The sequence below is a fragment of the Dermacentor silvarum genome, chromosome 5 (genome assembly GCF_013339745.2).
Source record: "Dermacentor silvarum isolate Dsil-2018 chromosome 5, BIME_Dsil_1.4, whole genome shotgun sequence".
Lineage (NCBI taxonomy): Eukaryota > Metazoa > Arthropoda > Arachnida > Ixodida > Ixodidae > Dermacentor > Dermacentor silvarum.
The window spans coordinates 165,298,010-165,318,044 of NC_051158.1; the positions used below are offsets into that span (position 1 = coordinate 165,298,010).

The 20,035-nt window shown below is 46.3% G+C and overlaps 1 protein-coding gene across 1 annotated transcript in view; it reads right to left on the bottom strand.

The window, feature by feature from the left end:
- Positions 1 to 20,035, bottom strand: part of LOC119453858 (leucine-rich melanocyte differentiation-associated protein-like) — a 53,126-nt gene that overhangs the window by 5,384 nt on the left and 27,707 nt on the right. The window contains exon 2 of the mRNA XM_037715904.2: positions 13,298 to 13,530. Within this exon, the coding sequence (XP_037571832.1) occupies positions 13,298 to 13,530 (233 nt within the window). The remainder of the gene's footprint in view (positions 1 to 13,297; positions 13,531 to 20,035) is intronic.

The following is a 20,035-nucleotide window of genomic DNA, read 5'->3' on the forward strand; positions in this document are numbered from 1 at the left end:
GCGCTGGACTGCGAGCTGCAGCCATGCAACCACCGCACAAAACGTCCACGCTTCCAAGTTCGGCGACATCAAGCATCGGGAGAGCGCGACACCGAGTTGAGACGACGACGTCAAGTTCGGCGTCGACCGACAACGACGCAGCAGTAACACAGCATGCCATCATTATAGATGACAAGGCTTCGCATTGCATTGGTTACCACATGGTGTAGGATTTACGCAAACTTATACTTCCCAAATCTACGCATCCAGGATAGGTATGACGCGCTGTACTGCTCGAGTTGCTTTGAATCAATTTCCACCACAGAATATTTTTAGAGCTAAGCTTGTTCGCACCATCTCTTGCGGAGGGCGTCGTCCCCCTGTTTTCCTTAGTAACCGAGCGAACGAGCACAGCGAATGATAAGAGCGAACGCGGAGCGCGGATGAAAGACAGCGATAGCGAAGAGAGCGCGCGGAGGCAAGCGGAGGAGGAGGGTATGGCGAAAGCGTGAGAATAAAAACGTAGCGCCGCGCAAGACGGGCTCTCCGGCGGCGATGGCTACGAGATGGCGCCAGAGTAGCTCACGCCGCCTGTTCACTGATGAGTGCTATCGATACCATATATGGAAAAAAAGTGCTGCATGAGCGGAGGTCTGTCTGCAACGGCTGCTGTGAATCGCGCCCACGCGTCACCCACGCGCTGCCTCTCGCGATCGCCCGATTAGCGAGGCAGTCGCGCCACACTTCGCTCCGTTTGCAACGTACCGCACGAGACATTGTCCGCGCCAGCCAATATATCGCGAAATGAAAACACGTATACAGCAGCGCTCAAATTTCGCATTAGGGAGTATTGTAATCATTGGCGAGTTTTTTTTTTTTCAGAACTTCGTTGAAAACATGTTGGCGTCTGTAAATAGTGCCAGTTACACATTTTCGAAGAAAGTGCCGGAAAATATTATGAATTCCTAAGTTGTCATCACCTGTAGTTTCCTTCAGTTTAGTTCATGCAAATACACCGTAATCTACAGTATGAAGTACCTTGGTGATACTGTGTGCAGAGACCTCTCGCCAACACTCACAAACCGGCAACATTGATGCCTTCAGGTAGCATATGTGGGTTTATTGACCAGTTGCTTTCACCCAAAAAGATCACGTACTCATGACGCCTGCGGCAGAAATCATGTTCCACATCCGCCGCCTGGGATTGTGAGTGGTAGCGCTGGCTAACACTCCCAGGGTTAGATCTAGTTGTAAAACACAAATACCCCAGAAAGTCGACAGTAAAGCGGCGCCGCGGTAGCTCAATGGTAAGAGCATCGCACGAAGGTATGGGATCTTTCCCCACCTGCGGCCAGTTGTTTTTTCATCCATTTTCATTTTCTTTAATTCATCCTTTCTTTAATTCAGTTAGTAAGTACAAGTAGTTCCCCCATGTTGTCCTTGGTGTCTTTGCTTGTTGTCTTCTTATGATGGAACTTCTCAAGGTACGGAAAACTCAGTATGTGTAATATAACAAAAATATGGGAAACAGGAACAGATTTGTTCCAAGCATGTTTGTATTTATGTGTTTATTTATTTATTCAAATACGCTGAAAGATATCAAGCCCTGGGAATTTCTGCGACGACCTTGGTGACAGCGGAAGCGGCCTGTGCGGCCTCGGCAATAGATACTGGGATAAGAGAACAATGAATCGAGTCATTGTTTTGGAGCAAATAAGGCTGGAGTTCCCGTGAGAGCAAAAGCCGTTCTGACTGATCGCGGGACAGTAGCACGGAAGCTCCTCGTAGTTGGAGGACGACTGGGCCCGCATTCGCAAAAAGCTCTTACGCGTCAGATATGTCGTAAGAGCCAATTCGAGCCGATCATGATGTTGAACATATCGTTAGAGAAGGCAGCTGGCCAATAGAAAGGAGCACTTAGGAACGAGAAGCATTGTGAATTTTGGCTCTGATTCCTAGGAGGGTTTGCGAACGTTCGCGGCGTGTACAGGAAGGTACATATTCTATAGGTGCCTGATGGCATGACTGCGCACAGCAATCTTACAGCCGAGATGTGGTCAAGTTTTATTTCTCATCTCAGCTCAAGCATATATTCGCTTTTCAAGTCGGTTGTTATTATTGAATGGTATGTTGCGAACGTGAAAACCATATTTTTGTGTGTTTAAATGCCCCAGTTGGATACCGAAGGCAGCATCACCATGCATGTACACCAGTGAGCAAAAATATGCGTACGACCGCCAAGCGGAAAGCAAAAAAAAGCAAACAAACAAACAATGCATTCATAAACCAGGCACATGCACACACTCAAAATGATGTTTAAGAGGGTGTATCACGGGCGTTTTGATATTGCATGAGTTTTTTTTTTTCATAGGAAAGAAATTATGGTCCCTCCCTTTCAAGACGTACATCGTGTTAAATTAGTCCGAGTTTAATTTTTTGCGCTAAATATCCCTTTTTTAAATAAAGCTGACGAGCGCACTGGAAAGTTTGCAGTGCCAAGTTTGGACTACAGTCCTTATAGTTTCCATATAGGCAGAGAAGAAAATCGGCTTTATCGTGGAATGCTCGGTTCGTAGACTTTGCTGAGGAAGCTAGTACACGGGGAAAGTAAGCGTCTCCTCGTGTTTCTTGTCGTAAAATACGCTTTTCTTCACTTGAACAAAGAGACGATGGTGCAACATCGTGTGGCATATATGTTGGCAAGCCGATGCTGTATTCAGAATTGTCATGTCAACTATCGGTATTCGAAACGCACTTCACGGCTACTTCTCGTCGTCTGTAACGACACAACAATCTCGACCAAATTGGTGTCAATTTTCACAAAAGAACCCTCTCATGCTGTTTCACATGCATCCGACTTAACATCTGGGATGAATACACTGGGTAATCGCTTCTTAGTTAATTTTGAAAAGGACTGAAAGCAATGCGCTTTTGATACAATTCATTGCTCGCACGAGTATTCCAGATTCGGTGATGAAAATACTAAACAAAACACACAGACGCAAAATCACGTCGAAATATGGCTAAAGATAACAGCGGCATTATTCTATACGATACATCAAAGTTACGTACGTGCACGAACCTATAGCGCAGTTCTAGCTGTGCTCTAGTTCTGTTCGCGCGCACTGGTACAGAACTAATGTAAGGGAAGTTGGAAAATGCGTTCGTGGCGGAAAAGGACCGAACTTTGCCGCAATAGCCCCGCCGGGTGCCATCACTGGTAAAACTGACCGGTTCATTCCTACGGAGTGGACTCTCAACTATACCCCGATTGGATCAGAAGACGACCAACTTCATGACCGAATCTCATTATCGGTTCCCGTTGGCGCCCTTAATTCTGACTACGCCGTGTTAACAATTCTGCAGGAACATCAAGCTAGACATAGAAAGTCACGTCGAGGGCCTCGACGAAAACAACTATCGGAGGTTACACCATTCGAGGCTTTTAAACAGGCCCTGATACGACATTTCCCTCACTCCCTTTTTGTTGCAGCTGGCGAAGAAAAATTAGCTCTGTGCACGAGCTGGCTCGGACAGCGCGATCCTCCGACAAGCTTAGCCTGATATGCAGAGCAGCAGAAGTTCTTTTTCCCCACCGAATCATTTGCCTATGCACTGTTTGTGTCGCAGATCACAAGATAGCACGCTACAAAAGCCAGCCAGACCATTAAAAAACAAATACTTGGATTTTACGTGCCAGCAATATGATTTCATTACGAGGTACGCCTTAGGAAGGGGGGGGGGGGGGGGTCCACGTGGGGTTCTTTAATATGCACCTAAATCTAAGGATACATCTAAGGTTTTCGCATTTCAAACCCCATAAAAAATGCGGCCGCCACGCCCGGGCTTGAACCTGCGACCTCGAGATCAGCAGCGCAGCGCCACTCAGCTCCCACGGCGGGTAGCCATGCATACTAAAGCGCACCTCTGCTTTGTTCACTGCATGCTTAAAGCTGTACTTACGTCTAATTTCCAAGTTGTAGAAACTCTACCGCATGCTTCTCGCACATAGAAGAACCACATTGAGCAAGTAAAGACGATTGCAAGAACACTCATAAAATGTTTCAATTTTATGCTAAAATAGGTCTCGAAATGCTGGGACTGGCGTCACCGACATTATCGTGATGTCATTACACACAGATAAATTTCCTGATATCGTGTAACAATAACATTATAAGTATGGTGGTGGTGTTCAAAAAAAAGAGAGAACTCGCAGTTTAGCCGGGAAGGCTAAGCATCGATTGCGATAGCAAATTATTAGACAGATGTATGAAGTCAGGAGAGTAGTGTTATCAACCGTATGAACTCGTAAGCATTCGCTCACTTACTAAATTAACAAGCATGGTGTCACGCGCGGCAGAACATGAACACAGCTCACTCAATGAACGCGGACACTCGCTATCAAAACGCTGGCGTGAGGAAGCGCGGCTGCAGCAGCGAGCGAATTGACCTTTATGCTGCCTCTCGCTTCGACGTGAACTAATCGGCAAGAGCACAGCGCACACGAAGCTATCAACACTCGGCGCACCTAGACTCTGTCCCCAATCACAGCTTGCTTTCAAGATAGGGCATACGCGCGGCTGCGCTCAGGCGCGCCAAACGGCCATACGCAGCCACCGTCGAAGTAGAACGCCACCTCCCCTCACTCCCTTCCCCCTGGTACCTTGCGCGCGATGGAAGATGATGCGCTTCCTACCCGCCTTCTTGCTTGCGCGCGAAATAAAGTCACCATATTCGACTCATCCTCGCGCACCACTCGGACACACAGCGCGTGGCCACGATATTATCGCACTTGGACTTTGTATGAAACATCACGGCGACGACGACGGCGGAAATGAGCCTGGGGTGTTCATATAATTGCTACCGCAATAAAATGAGCCAAGAATGCTGTACGCGTTTTTTAAATTTTTTCTCAGGTTTTCCTTGCCTGTGGCAGCTGCTGCATCAATCACAGGAATAGAACGACCGAGTGTATTGTGACGTCATGACGCATCCATCTGTGGATGAAGGAGACAAACTAGGAGGGGGCATTACGTCCCTTAGACAGCCCTGTCAAGCAAACACTCCGTGAAGCCTATCCCTTCGCTTTTTAAATGCGTAAGCAATTCTTTGCTTACCCAACGAGAAAAGTGTCCATCCGTCCCTCGCGTAAGACGATCGCTTTCAAGATATGGGTCTCTCTTCAACGCGGAGCGGCGAAAACACAGCGCGCGGAGCTATCAGCAGTCGGCACTCTCTGTCCGCTTCGCAGATCGCTTTCAAGATACCGTCCTCGCGACCATGCCAGAGTCCTTTGCTAACGGTTCGTAATGGTTCGACACGGATAGACAAGGCGCTAAAGACCGATAACGGCTTATGATCGGAACGTCATCAGCGCACCTGACGCCACCAGCTGCAGTACTTTGCTTGCGTTATCAATGCACCTTGCGCCGCCGTCCGCACCAGTTCGTGTCGCCGCAGCGCTGTCGTTTGTACTGGCCGGATCACGTGTCATAAAACTGGTAATGACACCGGGCTGCGTGGAGATGAGCAAGTGGCACAATGCTTAGGCATACTTAGACAACTCCCGGAGGAGTGTCATGCAGTGTCAGCCAAACACAAAATTGAGTGTATTTCTCAAGAATGTTTGGTTAGCCGTGTCTTTTAATCAATGCGCACCAGCTGGACCGCCCTGACGCAGCTATGCCTACAGAACGGAAGCGCTAAAACGTACACCGCGCGCTCTGACGTCACAATCACGTGTTGGGTCGATAAGCTTGGCTTCAATCATTTTGCGCGATGCTCTCTCCTGATTATTTCATCCATCCATGGCTTGCAGGGGGCACTGACACTGGAACTAGTTTGTAGAAACATGTAAATTGCATCGTAAATTGCTTAGTTCAGTTTGGTGCATGCCAGTATTTATTTTTATGGTTTAATAGGTTCTTAACTTCATTTAACGTTATAAAATGACAAGTTGAAGATGACGGGCCATGTCCTCCTTCAGAACAGTTCTTGTTAATCGCAAATTGTACAACGCAGACACGACCGCTCGACAGTTCAGTAGGTGATATTCAGTTTCAATTCTTAAGAGAAGCTTTAGCTCAGGTCAAACTTCGATGCCACCTATTCAAATACATGTAAAACGCCGAAACGCTTTTCTGAGATAACCCTCGGGCCGATTTTAATGAAACTTGTTGCATTTGAGAGAGCAAGTTAAATAATAGTGATTGTTGGAAGCATAATTGCGATTTAGGGCCTGAATGTTTTAAAGGAACTTTCATAAGCTTAAAAAAAATAGAAGCTCCAAGTTTACAAATTCGCAGCTCTGCACGAAGAACCGATATCGCAGTACTGTAAACTGCATCCATTAGATCATCCAAAGCGGACAATTTTGACATGTCAACTTATATCTTACGGTGAATTTGTTACTTTGTTTACAAGGGTTTTGAAAAAGCTCTACTTACATATCACTCGTTTTATTGGCAGCCATGTAACATATTTTAACAATGTTGAGGAACACAGGTTAACAAAACAACGATATTTATTAAGGGCGAACCTGTGCCCACGACTAAAAGTCACTGCGGTCGTGAAGAATGCCCGGCAGTCACGATCTAAAATTGGCGTCTAACCGTCTTTCTTCTCGAGTGCTGCCTCATGCGCGTGGTGCATGTGAGCCGGGCCCAACCAGGTGCTCGTGCCACGAAGATCGCTGCCTGTTGTTGCTGAACAACAACACGGTACGGCGTGCACAGTGTCCAATACGAAGGGCGCGCAACTTAAATGTGGCCAAGTTGTCGCGGCAATATAAATTTTGTGCGCTTTAGACGTAGTATTCGGTGCAATTTACAAAAAAAAATGTCGCAGTTTCGCCCGAAAGGCGAAGCATCAATTGCGATAGCAAATTGGTAGAGAGCTATTCGGAGTAGGGATAGTAGTTTTATCGGCTGCATAAACTTGGACACGCGCACAAGCAAACATAAATAGATCACACTGAATGACCGCAGACAACGACTGTCAAAACGCTGGCAGCGAGCGCAGGCGCTGCAGCGGGCGAAGAATTGTGCGGTCTATCGCTTCAACGGAAACTGAGCGGCGAATGCACAGCGCATACAAAGGTCAGAGCCATGTGGAGATAAGAGACGGTGCGGGCGACCGCCACCACAGCCAGTGCAAGCGTATTTGTTGACAGAGTAGAATCTGCTCCCCCCCCCCTCCCTCCCGCGCTGCCTTCCCGCTTTTTTGCTTTCGCGTGGGAGATTGCGTTGCCAGTTCCCCTTGCGCTCGGTTGCAAGATACGCATTTGGTGCCGTAGCAAAGCGTCGCCCCGCCTCCCTCCCCCCCCATGCCCCCACGGCCTTTCGAGCGACGGTCGCGTTTGCTTTCCGCCGTGCGTTGGCTCTCCGTGACAGCGCGCGTCCCCCGCGCGCTTTCACTCGCGCATACGGCGCGCGGCGACGATTTTATCGCCCTTGGAATCTATACGGAAGCTCACGGCGACGGCGACACCTACGGCAGAAATCCGGTTGAAGTGTACATATAATTGCTATCGTAATGAATTTGGATATCGCTTATTATTGCTGAATTACAGAATTGTAAACAACGACAGTTTCGTTTTCTGAGAATTCGCGATTTTTACTTACTTGTATTAAAACATTGACGACCTAAATCAAAAATTTGCTAGCCAACAGTCACTAGATTTTTACTTTTTCTTTTAAATGCTACAAACCGCATCAAATTTAGAGCAGTGGTTGTCGAGAAGAACGATTTCACCTTTCCCATGTATTTGGATAGGAGCCCCCGCGAGCAAAAGCTTCCTAAGAAAAGAAAACCTATTTTAACGCGATAGCATTAAGGGCCCCGTGTCGCAGAAAATCAGGCGTCGGCGTGCGATGTCGGCGTCCGTGGCGAAGAAAATCATCCCCAACCACACCGACCGCGCAACCCCTCTACGTGGTGCAAGGTTGTGGTGAACAAAAATTGAATTTCTCACAGTGAAATCCTTCAGAAAAATGTTAAAGTACGACTTTACCATTCGGCGTCGGATTGTAATTTGAATGTACGAGAAAACATAATTCTGTTACGAAGAAACTCAAACACAAACCCCTTTTCCGGAACTTCTACCACACCTACAGCCGCGCGCTCGGGTACTTGACTTGCGAAAACAATATCCAGATGGCGCACGCATCCTCGGCAGGTTGGAGTTACGGTATATGTACAGTCTGCTTCACACTTAGGGGAAATCTCGGAGCGCATTGCATCGCGATGCGGCGAGCGCTGGAGTCGGGTGCCGGAAGCAGCTCGCGCAGGCGCAGACTCTCGAGGTGCGTTATCTTGCGTCGAGCAGTCGACGCGGTTCAAGATAACGCGCCTCGAGCGTCTGCGCCTGCGCGAGCTGCTTCCGGCACCCGACTCCAGGGCTCGCCGCATCGCGATGCAATGCGCTCCGAGATTTCCCCTAAGTGTGAAACAGACTGCACAATAACTCTACGGCAGGTCAAATTGGGACTTCGCCTGCCAAAGGAGTTTGGACACGCGCGCGCGTCGGGGCAATAGCAAGCAATTAATAAAATAATAAAGAAGGGTGCTAGGGTCTTCAGATTTTAATACAAGACTGAAAAAACTGGAAAAGCGTTTTCCCAGCAATGCATTTCTGTTTAAAAGTGCAGCCGACATTAAGGGGATCGGTGTAAGCTTGGTCTTTGTAAGCTGGCTTTCCCACTTTCTGTGTTGCAGTGAAGTGCTTCCACTGAAAGAAAAATGCGATGCCAACGGGGCCCGATAACGCTATCGCGTTCCACTCTTAAAGTCGAAGCTTAAGCGTCCTCCAATTTTTATGCTAATAAAGTTGCGCTTTTGCTGCCATTCGAGTGAAAAAGGCAAGCATCTATTATTTGAAACTGCGGCTACAAAACGGTGTCCACGCGTCCTGATGGCTATTCCCGTCTGTATAAACAATCGTTTTTCTACAGAAGTGTTGTAGGGCGCGTGTTATCTAAGAGATGCCTTGGCGTTGCCCCCAAAGCCGACAGGAACCGGTTTTTGTTCTTGGCTAACGAGGCAAAATCTTATCACTGCACAGCGACTCGCATAACATGACCAAGGCTGGGCTCGCTGAAGAGGCGCAATGCTGTTGGCATATGCTCTTCAAGCAGCACTCGTTGAACGTGCTGCTCTTTACTTTGCAAATATGCGATGACCCAGTATAGAACGAGTGTTCTGCCTTATCGTTTCTCTGCCGAATCTTGGTGAAACAGATCGACGCCGCACTACCCATGCTCCCTTGCGAATTACCTGGAGTAAGCTTGAAAGTTGGTACGTTATGCTTACGTCGCGTTCGCGTAAACGCGGTTAATGCCAACTATGATTTAACTGTTCATCAAATCTCACGAAGCTGTCACTCTCAGCTTTTCCCGTACGTTGTGAAGTGTTCAAATTGTGGCCTTAGTGATAACCTCCGATTTTCAATGCTGCAGTTCACTGGTCTGTTGCACGTATACGCCGTGGCCAACTTCTGCCGCCACACTCTAGCTCCCCTTTTGGCATAATATATATTTTAGGGGCCCTTGAAGGGGGGGGGGGGGGGGCAGTTTGACAGAACGCTGCAGAAACACGCAGAAACAGTTGCAATGTTTCAGGGTACGGAAGGTTCGTAATTCATCACAATACTAACAAGAGAAATAATCGAAGCACGCGAAATAACACAAATTACACAAATTGGGGATGAATGTGTGAATGCGTTGTCGATAAACTTGTCCAGCAAACAACTGCTTTTCAGGGAGTGCCGCATAACAACCGGGCCATGCCTGAAAAAGATGATATAAGTTTGTTCGCTGACACATGTAAGTCCTTTGGTTTTTGTCTTCTTCCAGTACCTTCGTGCTCGTCGTTTTTTTCTTTGGTTTTGTGTGTGTCATGTATATATTCACGTGCAGATATGTAAATAAATATAGTAAATGGAAGCATCGCTTCGGCGTCTCCAATTCGCTTCACCACCTGGATTTTGTTTTGCATCTTTTATGACTTGCGAAGTCACCTTCTTGCGGTGACACGGAACTTTTTGTCATTTGTGAAACGCAATTCACAGCAAAAATGCTTAGTTCACCCTTTTTCTTTATAGTGTACTTTAAAGTGTAAAAATTGTCTGCCGGACAGAAATTCTCGTGTACGGAACTATTTTATTATGGAAACTCCAGGTGCATTTCTGCCGTCGCCGTGAGGTTCCGTATAAAGTCCAAGGGCGATAAAATCATCGCCGCGCGCTGTATGCTGTACGTGCAAATGAAATAGTGTGAAGGTGAGTCAGCGATCGAGAAGGAATGCGGGAAGGAAGCGTGCCGTCTTCTGTCGCGCGCAAGGCTCCGGGGGTAGGGTAGGGAGAGGGGGGGGGCGCTAAGCGCAGCTCTTAGGCGCCCATTCCTGCGTTTCGCGTCGGCGTCCCTCGGCGTAAGCGCGCGAATGACCACAACGAAGGATGAAAGAGCGAACGCGGAGTGCAGCGGGGAATGAAAGACGGCGATAGCGAAGAGAGCGCGAGGAGGAAGACGGAGGAGGAGGGTACGGCGAAAGCGTGAGAAGAAAAGCGCAGTGCCGCGCAAGACGGGCTCTGCGGCGACAACCGCTACGAGATGGCGCCGGGTAACGCGTGTCGTCTGTTCCCCGATGATAGCCACCGATGACATATATGGAAGCAAAGTGCCTCATGAGCGGAGGTCCGTCTGCGGCGGCTGCTGTGAATCGCGCCCACGCGTCACCCACGTGCTGCCTCTCGCGATCTCCAGATTAGCGAGGCAGTCGCGCCACACTTCGCTCCGTTTGCAATGTGCCGCACGAGACAGATTGTCCGCGCCCGCCAATATATCGCGAAATGAAAACTCGCATAGAGCTGTGCTGAAATTTCGCTTTAGGGAGTATCGTAATCGTCGGTGAATTTTTTTCTTAATACAGTCGTTGGAAGCATGGTGCGCGTCGTTTCGATAAGCTTTTCCCGTTGCCGCCGTCATCGCGATTTTAGCGATGGGTTTTTCGAAATTGACCATAGGTCGGACAAATAACATGGGACTTCACTCAGACTAAGCAAATGCATTTTTAATGGCTTACTCGGATCCAGACTCACCGAAATTCTACTCAACCGAACTCACTCGGACTCAGGGGTCAGTCTGAGTGAGATGACTAATCAGTGAGCTAGTCGACCTATGCTCGCACGTATACTTCTATCGTGGCAACGCCAACCGGCTCTTTGAGATTATCGCGACGTGTGCCAGATAGCGTAGCACTGGTGCACATGCACGTGCAACCAAGCAGATGCGAAGAGGGGCGTTTGAACATCTTGTAAGATGGATTGTGTGGTTTGGGCGAGGGCATCGATGGTCAGGGCCTTCGGGATTACCTTGCGCTGACACTGCAATGACACAGATTTCAGCACTATGTATGCATTTAAAAAATGCTTCGCTGTATGCAGATTCCAAAAAGGTTGGATCAGCTGCAATATATTTCGCTTTATATGTCCTTCGAACAGAGGAAAATATTTTTTTTTCACAGAAATTATGTGTTTTTCTTTTCGAGCCCTCACACCCCTGCTTCCCGCTATGTCCTGCTCCATTCCTGGTTCACATTTCATGATTATCAATGGACCCCAAGAGAAGGAAATAACTGCTTTTAGGTATACTCTATTACGAGTAGGTTTTCCACCTGGCCAGTTTTCCACGCAGCCGGTTTTTACTTCGCGGTACCGAGTTCCGGTTCGATTTACACACTGTGGTACTCCATTTGCCGGTTTTCGGTTTCTCCCTACATCGGCACATGCATTGTCCAAGTGGTCTGTCGGGCGTCAATACATACGCCAAACAACTGAACTGTCACAAGCGGACTGATTCCTGTTTTCTGAAACTGTTCGCTGTCGTGAAACTGTGGTGTTGTTCGAAGTTGCGAGACCGAGCTGTGCATCTTTTCACTTTTATTTACTTTTTTTGTGTTTCTGACCTTTCTCCTGTGAGTGCAAGCGCAATTACCCACGGACAAATTCCATGAAACAAAATACCGACAGCGCATGCCTTTTATCTCATCTTCTTCTCAGACTTAAATATTAAAAGTGCGAAACAGAGCTCAAACCTGAAAATTAGGTAATTTTATTGCCGCGGCTGTGCACTACATCGGGATCGGCCCAGGATAAAGCTTTGAAACATACCCTATACGTAAAAGTGGTGGTAAAGTCGCTAAGAAAGAAATTGGCTTCAATTAATAAACATAAATGAAATTGTTTGATGACTGGTGGCACGGTGGTACGGGGAGCGTTCCCGTTTCCTTCAGTCATGGCCGCTAGCGTTTTGAGACGCTGTCTTATTGACGCTGCGCCTCTGGTCGTAGACACTGAACGTGGTTCCGAACTGGTCCTTGAGAAACTGGTACTCGAAGTATCGGTTGGCTCCCGCGTATACGGGTAAGGCACGGTGGTACGGAGAGTAGAACCCCACATAACACATAGTACATCATAGTGCCACAAATAACCACCTCTCAAAACATCTAAACTTAACGAATTCTTGGATAGCAACCGGGCTTGGCTCTTCATAATTTTTTTTTATTTTCTATTTCACCCCGCACCCTAGGATTTTTATCTGTTGACAAATTCCAAAAGTTTTAATTCCCTTCGTCTGCGGCCGTTTCTCCCAACCACCCGATGGCCGGTCCCCCTGTGTGGGTGTGCGCCACGGACATTCAAGAGGAAAGCAACAATGCATTGATAAGCAAAGTTAGGAGTGCTGTGAGTGCCCTTCGCGACCTTTTAGTTGAGGCTAATCTCACAGACTGCCTATAAATGACGTTACTGTTTTGCCTTCGACATTGTGGTTCTTTCTTTAATGAGCTCAACTCGCGGTCGTGTTGCCCTTATGTGCATATGAAAAGACCCCTTCACTCCTTTGTAATGGGTCACCATCGCTTAGCACAAATGGACTGTGCTGCTGCTCGTATAGATGAGACAATATTTGCGGGCTCGTGCGTATATCATATTTTCCTTTCTTTTTAGTGCTTGAATGGCGGAATTGGAATGTTGGGATAGCCGACTGTGCCGTAACCTTCCCATGTCCCTTCCCAAAACAATGACATAACGAAGTTATAGATAAAATAGCAACATTGGGGAATTTCGAAGCATGAGATCGTTCCGGCTGACGCAAGGTAAAGGTACATGGACATCGCTGGGAGAAACCTACGTCCTGCCATTTTTGTATGGAAACACTGTTATATATATGAACCCCTCGCTAAGCAATAAACTGAAACTGCAGCGGACATAACTAGGCTGCTGCTGGTGATGATACATCTATCGTACTACACGAGGCCTCACCTCTGGTAGTCGTCGTCGTCGTCCCTGTCCGGGTTGCTGATCTGGTCGGGGCATGCCGGGTTTCCCAGCAGGCTCAGGAAGGTCAGGGACGGGTAGCACTGCTCGATGCACGACACCAGGTAGTCGAGGTTGTCGAAGCAGTTCTTGTTCAGCGACAGCGTCGTCAGCTGCGCGTTGAAGCGGAACTCGGACGCGTCCCGGAGCTCGTTGTTGTCCAGGACCAGCTCGCGCAGCTGCGACACGTCAGAGGGCACGCGTATTCACACGAAGCTCTTAGGCTAGAACTGTTCGTAAGAGAAAAAATTCAGCCAATCCTGATGTTGGACACATCATTAGTAAAGGCGGCTGGCCAAATAGCAAATAGCAATTACGAAAGAAAAGCTTTGTAAATTCTGCTCCCGGTTCTTTTTTTTTTCCCCTAGTACTTTTCTTTTTCGGAGAAATCGAGAAAAGAACAAAAGAACTATTTACTGCAGACATCAGGCCAGAAATCGGTGCTTCTGCACGGCAACACTTCGTGAAGCATAGTAATTCGGAGTGATAATTTAAAATATGGCTAAGCATTTCATATTGAGATGGATTAACAATGGTCTGTCAATCTTCTGAGATCCCTCGTACATATAATGCACATTGGCTTCAATTGTTGGAACAAGAGCGACAAAGAAGAGGACGAAGCGCTCGAGCTTCGGACTACGCGCAACAGCAGCTATTTGCTTAACTGCACGATTTGCTTAACTGCACGAGATTCACTAGCATCGCGGTTCGTGCTTTCGTCCCTCCTCATCTCGCATGCGTGAAAGGCATTGTTCGCGGGGTTCCTACCGATATTACTCCTGAGGCCCTTTTGAAGATGCTCTCTCCGGCTGGTGTTGTTTCTGTTTATAGATGCAATAGGTCGGTGGGTGATAACCGAGTCCCAACTGAGAGCGCAATCGTCTCGTTCGCCGGTTTAACGCGCCCGTCTGAAGTGAAGGCTTGGCCGTATTTGTTCCGCGTGGAGACATTGTCACCTAGGCCATTGCAGTGCCGAAACTGCTGGAGATTTGGCCACAGTGCTAATGCATGTAGATCTTCAGTGAGATGCTGTAATTGCGGCGGCTCTCACTCTACATCAGCCTGCGACGAAGATGCACCTAGGTGTTGCTTGTGCGATGGGTCTCATAGTGCTACAGATAGTAACTGCCCTGCGCGAGGCCATGAGATTCAGGTGCTTGAGATCGCGGAGAAACGTCATTGTTCCCGTGCGGAAGCAATATCAGCAATAAAGGAGCGCGATGTTGGTTACGCAGCAGCTGCTTCCCGTCAGTCAACATCTCTAGAAGCCACAGTTTCGGCCGCTGTAGCCGCAGCCATTGACAAGGCAATGCCAATAGTTATGGAGCGACTGTTTAATACTTTTGCTGAAGGTATAACTGAGATGCTAACTGCCAAATTTAATAACCTCCTCCAATCGCACTCTGCTGCTGCTGACCCCACCCCATGTAGTACTCCCGCGCGCCATTCAAATGAATCGAACTTTCAAAATCAGGCAGAGGTTGAGTCCGATACCTCAGTTTGTTCTCCGGTCTCAGCAACTGCGGGACCTAGCCACTCATTTGGACACATGAGGCTTGGGACCATCAGCAATAGACGCAAGGGTTCCCCACTTTCTCCCACGGATACTCCTAAATCTAAGCCTAAAAAAGGAAAGAACAGTGATCACCACGAGCAGGATGCGTTGCGTTCTGCCGTGGAGTCATCCATTCTAGGATCGCCATAGCATCAGTAAAGTTCTCCAATGGAATTGCCGCTCTATATCCTCAGGTTACGTTGACCTTCTTTATTTAGTACACAAAATAATACCAGATGTTATTTTACTTCAGGAATCATGGCTTTCGTCACATCAAAGATTTACTATTAATAATTTTCGAACATTTCGTTTAGATCGTCCAGGTAGGGGCGGTGGGCTGCTAATACTAGTTTCATCAAAAATGTATCATAAGGTAACTGTAACTTTTGAACATGTGTGTTCAGACTGCGAAATTTTAGGATTAGATTTTTTGCTGCCAGGTTGCTCTGTGTTTACAGTGACGTACTTCCTGAACGGTGTCAACAACACTGATCACCTGGACTCACTGTTCCGAAACTGTTCAAATGCAACGCTCCTGGCAGGAGATTTTAATTCGCATCATACTTCTTGGGGAATTAAAACGGATGGTTGTGGAAAGAGGTTGTGGAATTGGGTGCATGACAACAATTTTCAATGTCACAATTCAGGACAAATTACCTTTCTACGTGGGCGATTCTCTTCTGCATTAGATCTGACTTTCTCCTCTGCTAACATGTCTATTTCATCTTGGGACACCTTTGACAATGGAACAAGTAGCGATCACTTACCCATCACTTTTGAAATTATGCTTTCTCGTCAGGCTCCTATTATACGACAAAGACGACTCATTAATTATACAACTTATAAATCAACTATAAATGCAGGCTTATCAGCGTTGAGTACTTATGATGAAAAACGGAGGGCTGACTCTGTCGTATCGCTTTTAAACTCTTCTATTCAGCCTGCTGAGTTTACGGTTATGTCTTGCAGCTCGCCGTCGAAGTCATCATGGTGGAACGATGCTTGCGCACGGGATTATAGGCGAAGAAAAGCAGCGTGGAAAAGTCTCCAACATAATCATTCACCGAAAAATTGGATGGACTATAAATTCTATGCAGCTCTATTTAAACGAACTGTGGCGATAGCTAAAGATGAACAAAAAAATGCAATACATACGTCTTTGTCAAAACCAGAAAGAAGATCGGCACTTTTTAGGTTCTTACGCAACAAAAAAGATGTTCAACAGTCCGTATGGTCATTTTCTGCTGTTCTATCCCCCAAAGACGCGGCGGATTCACTAAATAATATCGCGAAAGGGCTTGAAGCACGCTTTTCTTCGCTGTGTCCCAGACCGAGGAGGTTCAAAATTTCGACATCTGAATTTGTAGAAGTTACCATGACAGAATTATCCGATGTCATCTTATCTGCACATCAATCGGCTCCTGGACCGGACCGTATCACCATTACTATGATTAAATTATTGTTTAACTCTTTCCCAGATGAGCTCTTGAATATAGTTAACTGTTCACTACAATATACATGGATTCCGACCTCTTGGAAAATTGCAAAAATTGTGCTTTTGCTTAAAAAAGAAAACCTCGGATATATCTTGGACAACATTCGGCCAATTGCACTTACATCGAATCTAGTCAAAATTGTAGAAAAAGTAATTCATGTCCGGCTCCTTGAATTTACTTCTTCTCGTGGTATTCTGTGCTCGAGACAAATAGGATTTAGGCCTCATTGTTCCATTTGGTCAGCTCACGTTGATTTAGAAAGCCGCATTCGACTCGCAGGACAATCAGGAGATATATCGACATTGGTAACTTTAGATATTGCAAAAGCATATGACAGTGTCGAACATGAAATTTTAATTTCTCGATTAGTTAGCTGTTCTGTTCCAGACTATTTAGTAGCCTGGATACAAGAGTTCCTTTTCGATAGAGAATTTTTTTTGTTTCAAGGATGGGGTGACATCGGATACGTATAAACAGACGAGAGGCGTACCACAGGGATTAGTTCTTTCGCCACTTTTGTTCAATATTTTGTTATCTTCTGTGCCAATCCATCAGGATGTACAACTCCATCTCTATGCTGATGACATTGCATTTTTCTCGTCAGCAAGGGATATTAATACGTTATACCAAATTTTGCAATCTTATTTGTCTGAACTCGAGTCCTGGCTGGACGGCCTGTCTTTTTCGCTTAACGTAAAGAAATGCGCTCTACTGGTGTTTCCATTGTCAATTCCTGTCTCTATTTCTCTTCATTATCGTAATCAGACGATTCCGCAAGTTCCAACTTTGAAGTACTTAGGGATAACTTATGATGGTAAGCTAAACTGGCAGCATCAAATAGAAGCAAATGCTAATAAAGGAGAACGTGCAATGGCATTGTTGCGCCGGTTCAGCAATAAAAACACAGGGATGCGTAGATCTACGTTGCTGATGATTTATAAGCTTTACGTCCGCCCCATTCTAGAATTTGGTTGTGTTCTTTTTTCAGGATGTGCAGCATACAAGCAAAGACCTTTAATTCTACTGGAAAGGCAAGCGCTGCGTCTCTGCCTCGGGCTGCCAAGTTTTGTGGCTAATAATGTTCTTTATCTGGAGTCTGGAATTATTCCGCTTGATTCCAGATTTAAGCAACTTACTGTCCTGACTTTCCTGAAGCTTTATGATACACCCCTTTCCAATTTGCAACCCGTTTTCATCAATTCACCAGAATCATTTTTCAGAACAGGATGGCGGCGTTACCGACAGCCACAAGTTATTTTTGTTCAATCGCTGTTATCAAAACTTCAAGTTAGCCTACCGAGCCTGATTTCTCCAAAATCTAATTCATTCAAAATAAAACTCACTTTTGATGATATTTTTCCAAAACACGCAAAACTTCTTCCTGTGCGCATACTTGAAGGTCTCCTTCAAGACCATCTTAGTCAATTTCCGTATCATTTGGTTATTTCTACGGACGCATCACAAAATTTAGAGAAGGCTGGTGTTGGCATCTTTTCGAATCAACTCAACTGGTCTTTTGCTCTCCGTCTCGCTGATTACACTCCAATATTTCTTGCTGAATTTCTGGCAGTTATTCTTGCCATCCGAAAATTGGGTCCACAGAATTCTAAGGTAATAGTTGTTACAGATGCGCTTTCGGTCTGTACACATTTAACTTCCAATAATCAGTCACACCTACTGAGTATATTTTCGACTCTTGCCCCAGAAAATTTATCCGAAGTCCGCTTTGTCTGGGTCCCCGGACATAGTGGAATCTTTTTAAATGAATCAGCTGACTCGCTCGCTTCGACATCACTAAATGGTCCGGTCATAAATATTCTTCCTGATTTCTCTTTTATAACAGGAGCTAGATTTAAACGCCTTTTATTGCTGAGTTGCCATGACTCGTCCATACTTTCTTCAGACGATTTTCAACATTTAAAATTTCGGTGGAACACGAGCAAGTGCCTTTCACGCCAATGTGAGGTGACGCTGTCAACTTTCCGCTGCAGAGTTCCCCGCCTAAATTTTTATCTTCATAGATCCAGTTTATCAATCACTGACGTCTGCTCGTTTTGTAATCAACCGGAGACTATCGACCATTTCTTTCTTTCTTGCCACCGCTTCTCCTCCCTCCGTAGAATGTTTCTGTTATTTCCAAGCAGTAATCTGGGTTTGGCACTTACAACGCCAAACATTTTGTCTTTTGGGGCCTGTCAATTAGGCACAAGTCAGGGTTCTATGATCACTGCTGTTCACAAATTTATTGAAGCATCCGGAAGGTTACGCTGCTAGGGCACCGACCGTGGGACATGTTATTTTATGTTTATTTTTGTAGTTAGTTTTCTCTTAATTTTTATTTAGTTAATTTATGTATAGGACATCTTAAAATCTGTGTTAAGGAGTTGCCAAAATCTTAATTTTGATTATTCACCTTTACCATTTTGTTCGTTGTTAGGTGCATGTTTTATTTTATCCAGTGTGGCCAATCCCCCTCGTGGGTACGAGCCTTGTTTTGAGGCAACAACAACAACAGCAGCTACCCATCCAAAAAGCACACGATTCCCTATAAGATAAAATAAAATACGGCTCTAACATCAGTTAGTTTCATTGCATAATTTCAACCCACCTGTTTAACCACCGGCTTCTTGGCCAATCCCCCGTGGTGGGTATGCGCCATGGCATAGGAAGCAAGCAAGCAAGCTACCCACGGAGTCGTTTCTCGGTTTATTCTTAATAAACCCTTTTTTCTATGCAACGGGAGGCTTGATTTCCTACAAGTGGTGCCGAAACTTATCGGAACAGCGAGCCACATCGATGGTACCAAGGTAATCGCCTTCCTGCCTACCGATTCATCGTACCGACCTTTGGCTGCTCACCGCGGAGTCAAAAGCATGGAATCGCTCAAGCGCAAAGCCGAGAGATCGCAGCTAACGCGGCTTATTAACGACATCGAATCAACGCTTAGCGTCATTTACCACACCATCAGTAACGTTCATGATCAATTTGATCTTCAGGCAAATCTTAACAACGTGCTGAATTGGTGTAACAAATGGCTAATGTCCCTCAATCCTACTAAATGCAAGCTCGTCTCCTTCTCGCGTCGTTTCCAATATTCTATTGCTAACACCACAATTGAATTAGTACCATCTTACAAATATCTAGGATTAACCTTGTCTTACGATTTATCATGGCGAACCCATATTGGTAACATCATTTCAGCATCGAATAAAACACTCGGTTTTCTCAAGCGCCATCTCCGTCTTACCCCCCCCCCCCACATGTAAAATTATTAGCATATAAATCACTTATTAGACCAAAATTGGAATATGCATCTGCCATATGGAGCCCGCACCAAGCGTATTTAATCAATGCATTAGAAGCCGCCCAAAATCGTGCCGCCAGATTCATTCACTCTTCCTACTCATACGACGTCAGCGTTTCATCCCTGAAAGCGAAATCCAGCCTACCACCCCTTTCTTTCCGTCGCCGCATTGCAAGTCCCGTCCTTTATCATAAATTCTTTGATTCTTCTCTGAATCAGCCACCTTATATAACAGCCGCAACACGCATATCTCACCGCACCAGTCATCCACTTCAGGTTACCCGCCCCCCATCGCGCACTACTACTATTGCTGCCTCATTCTTTTTTCG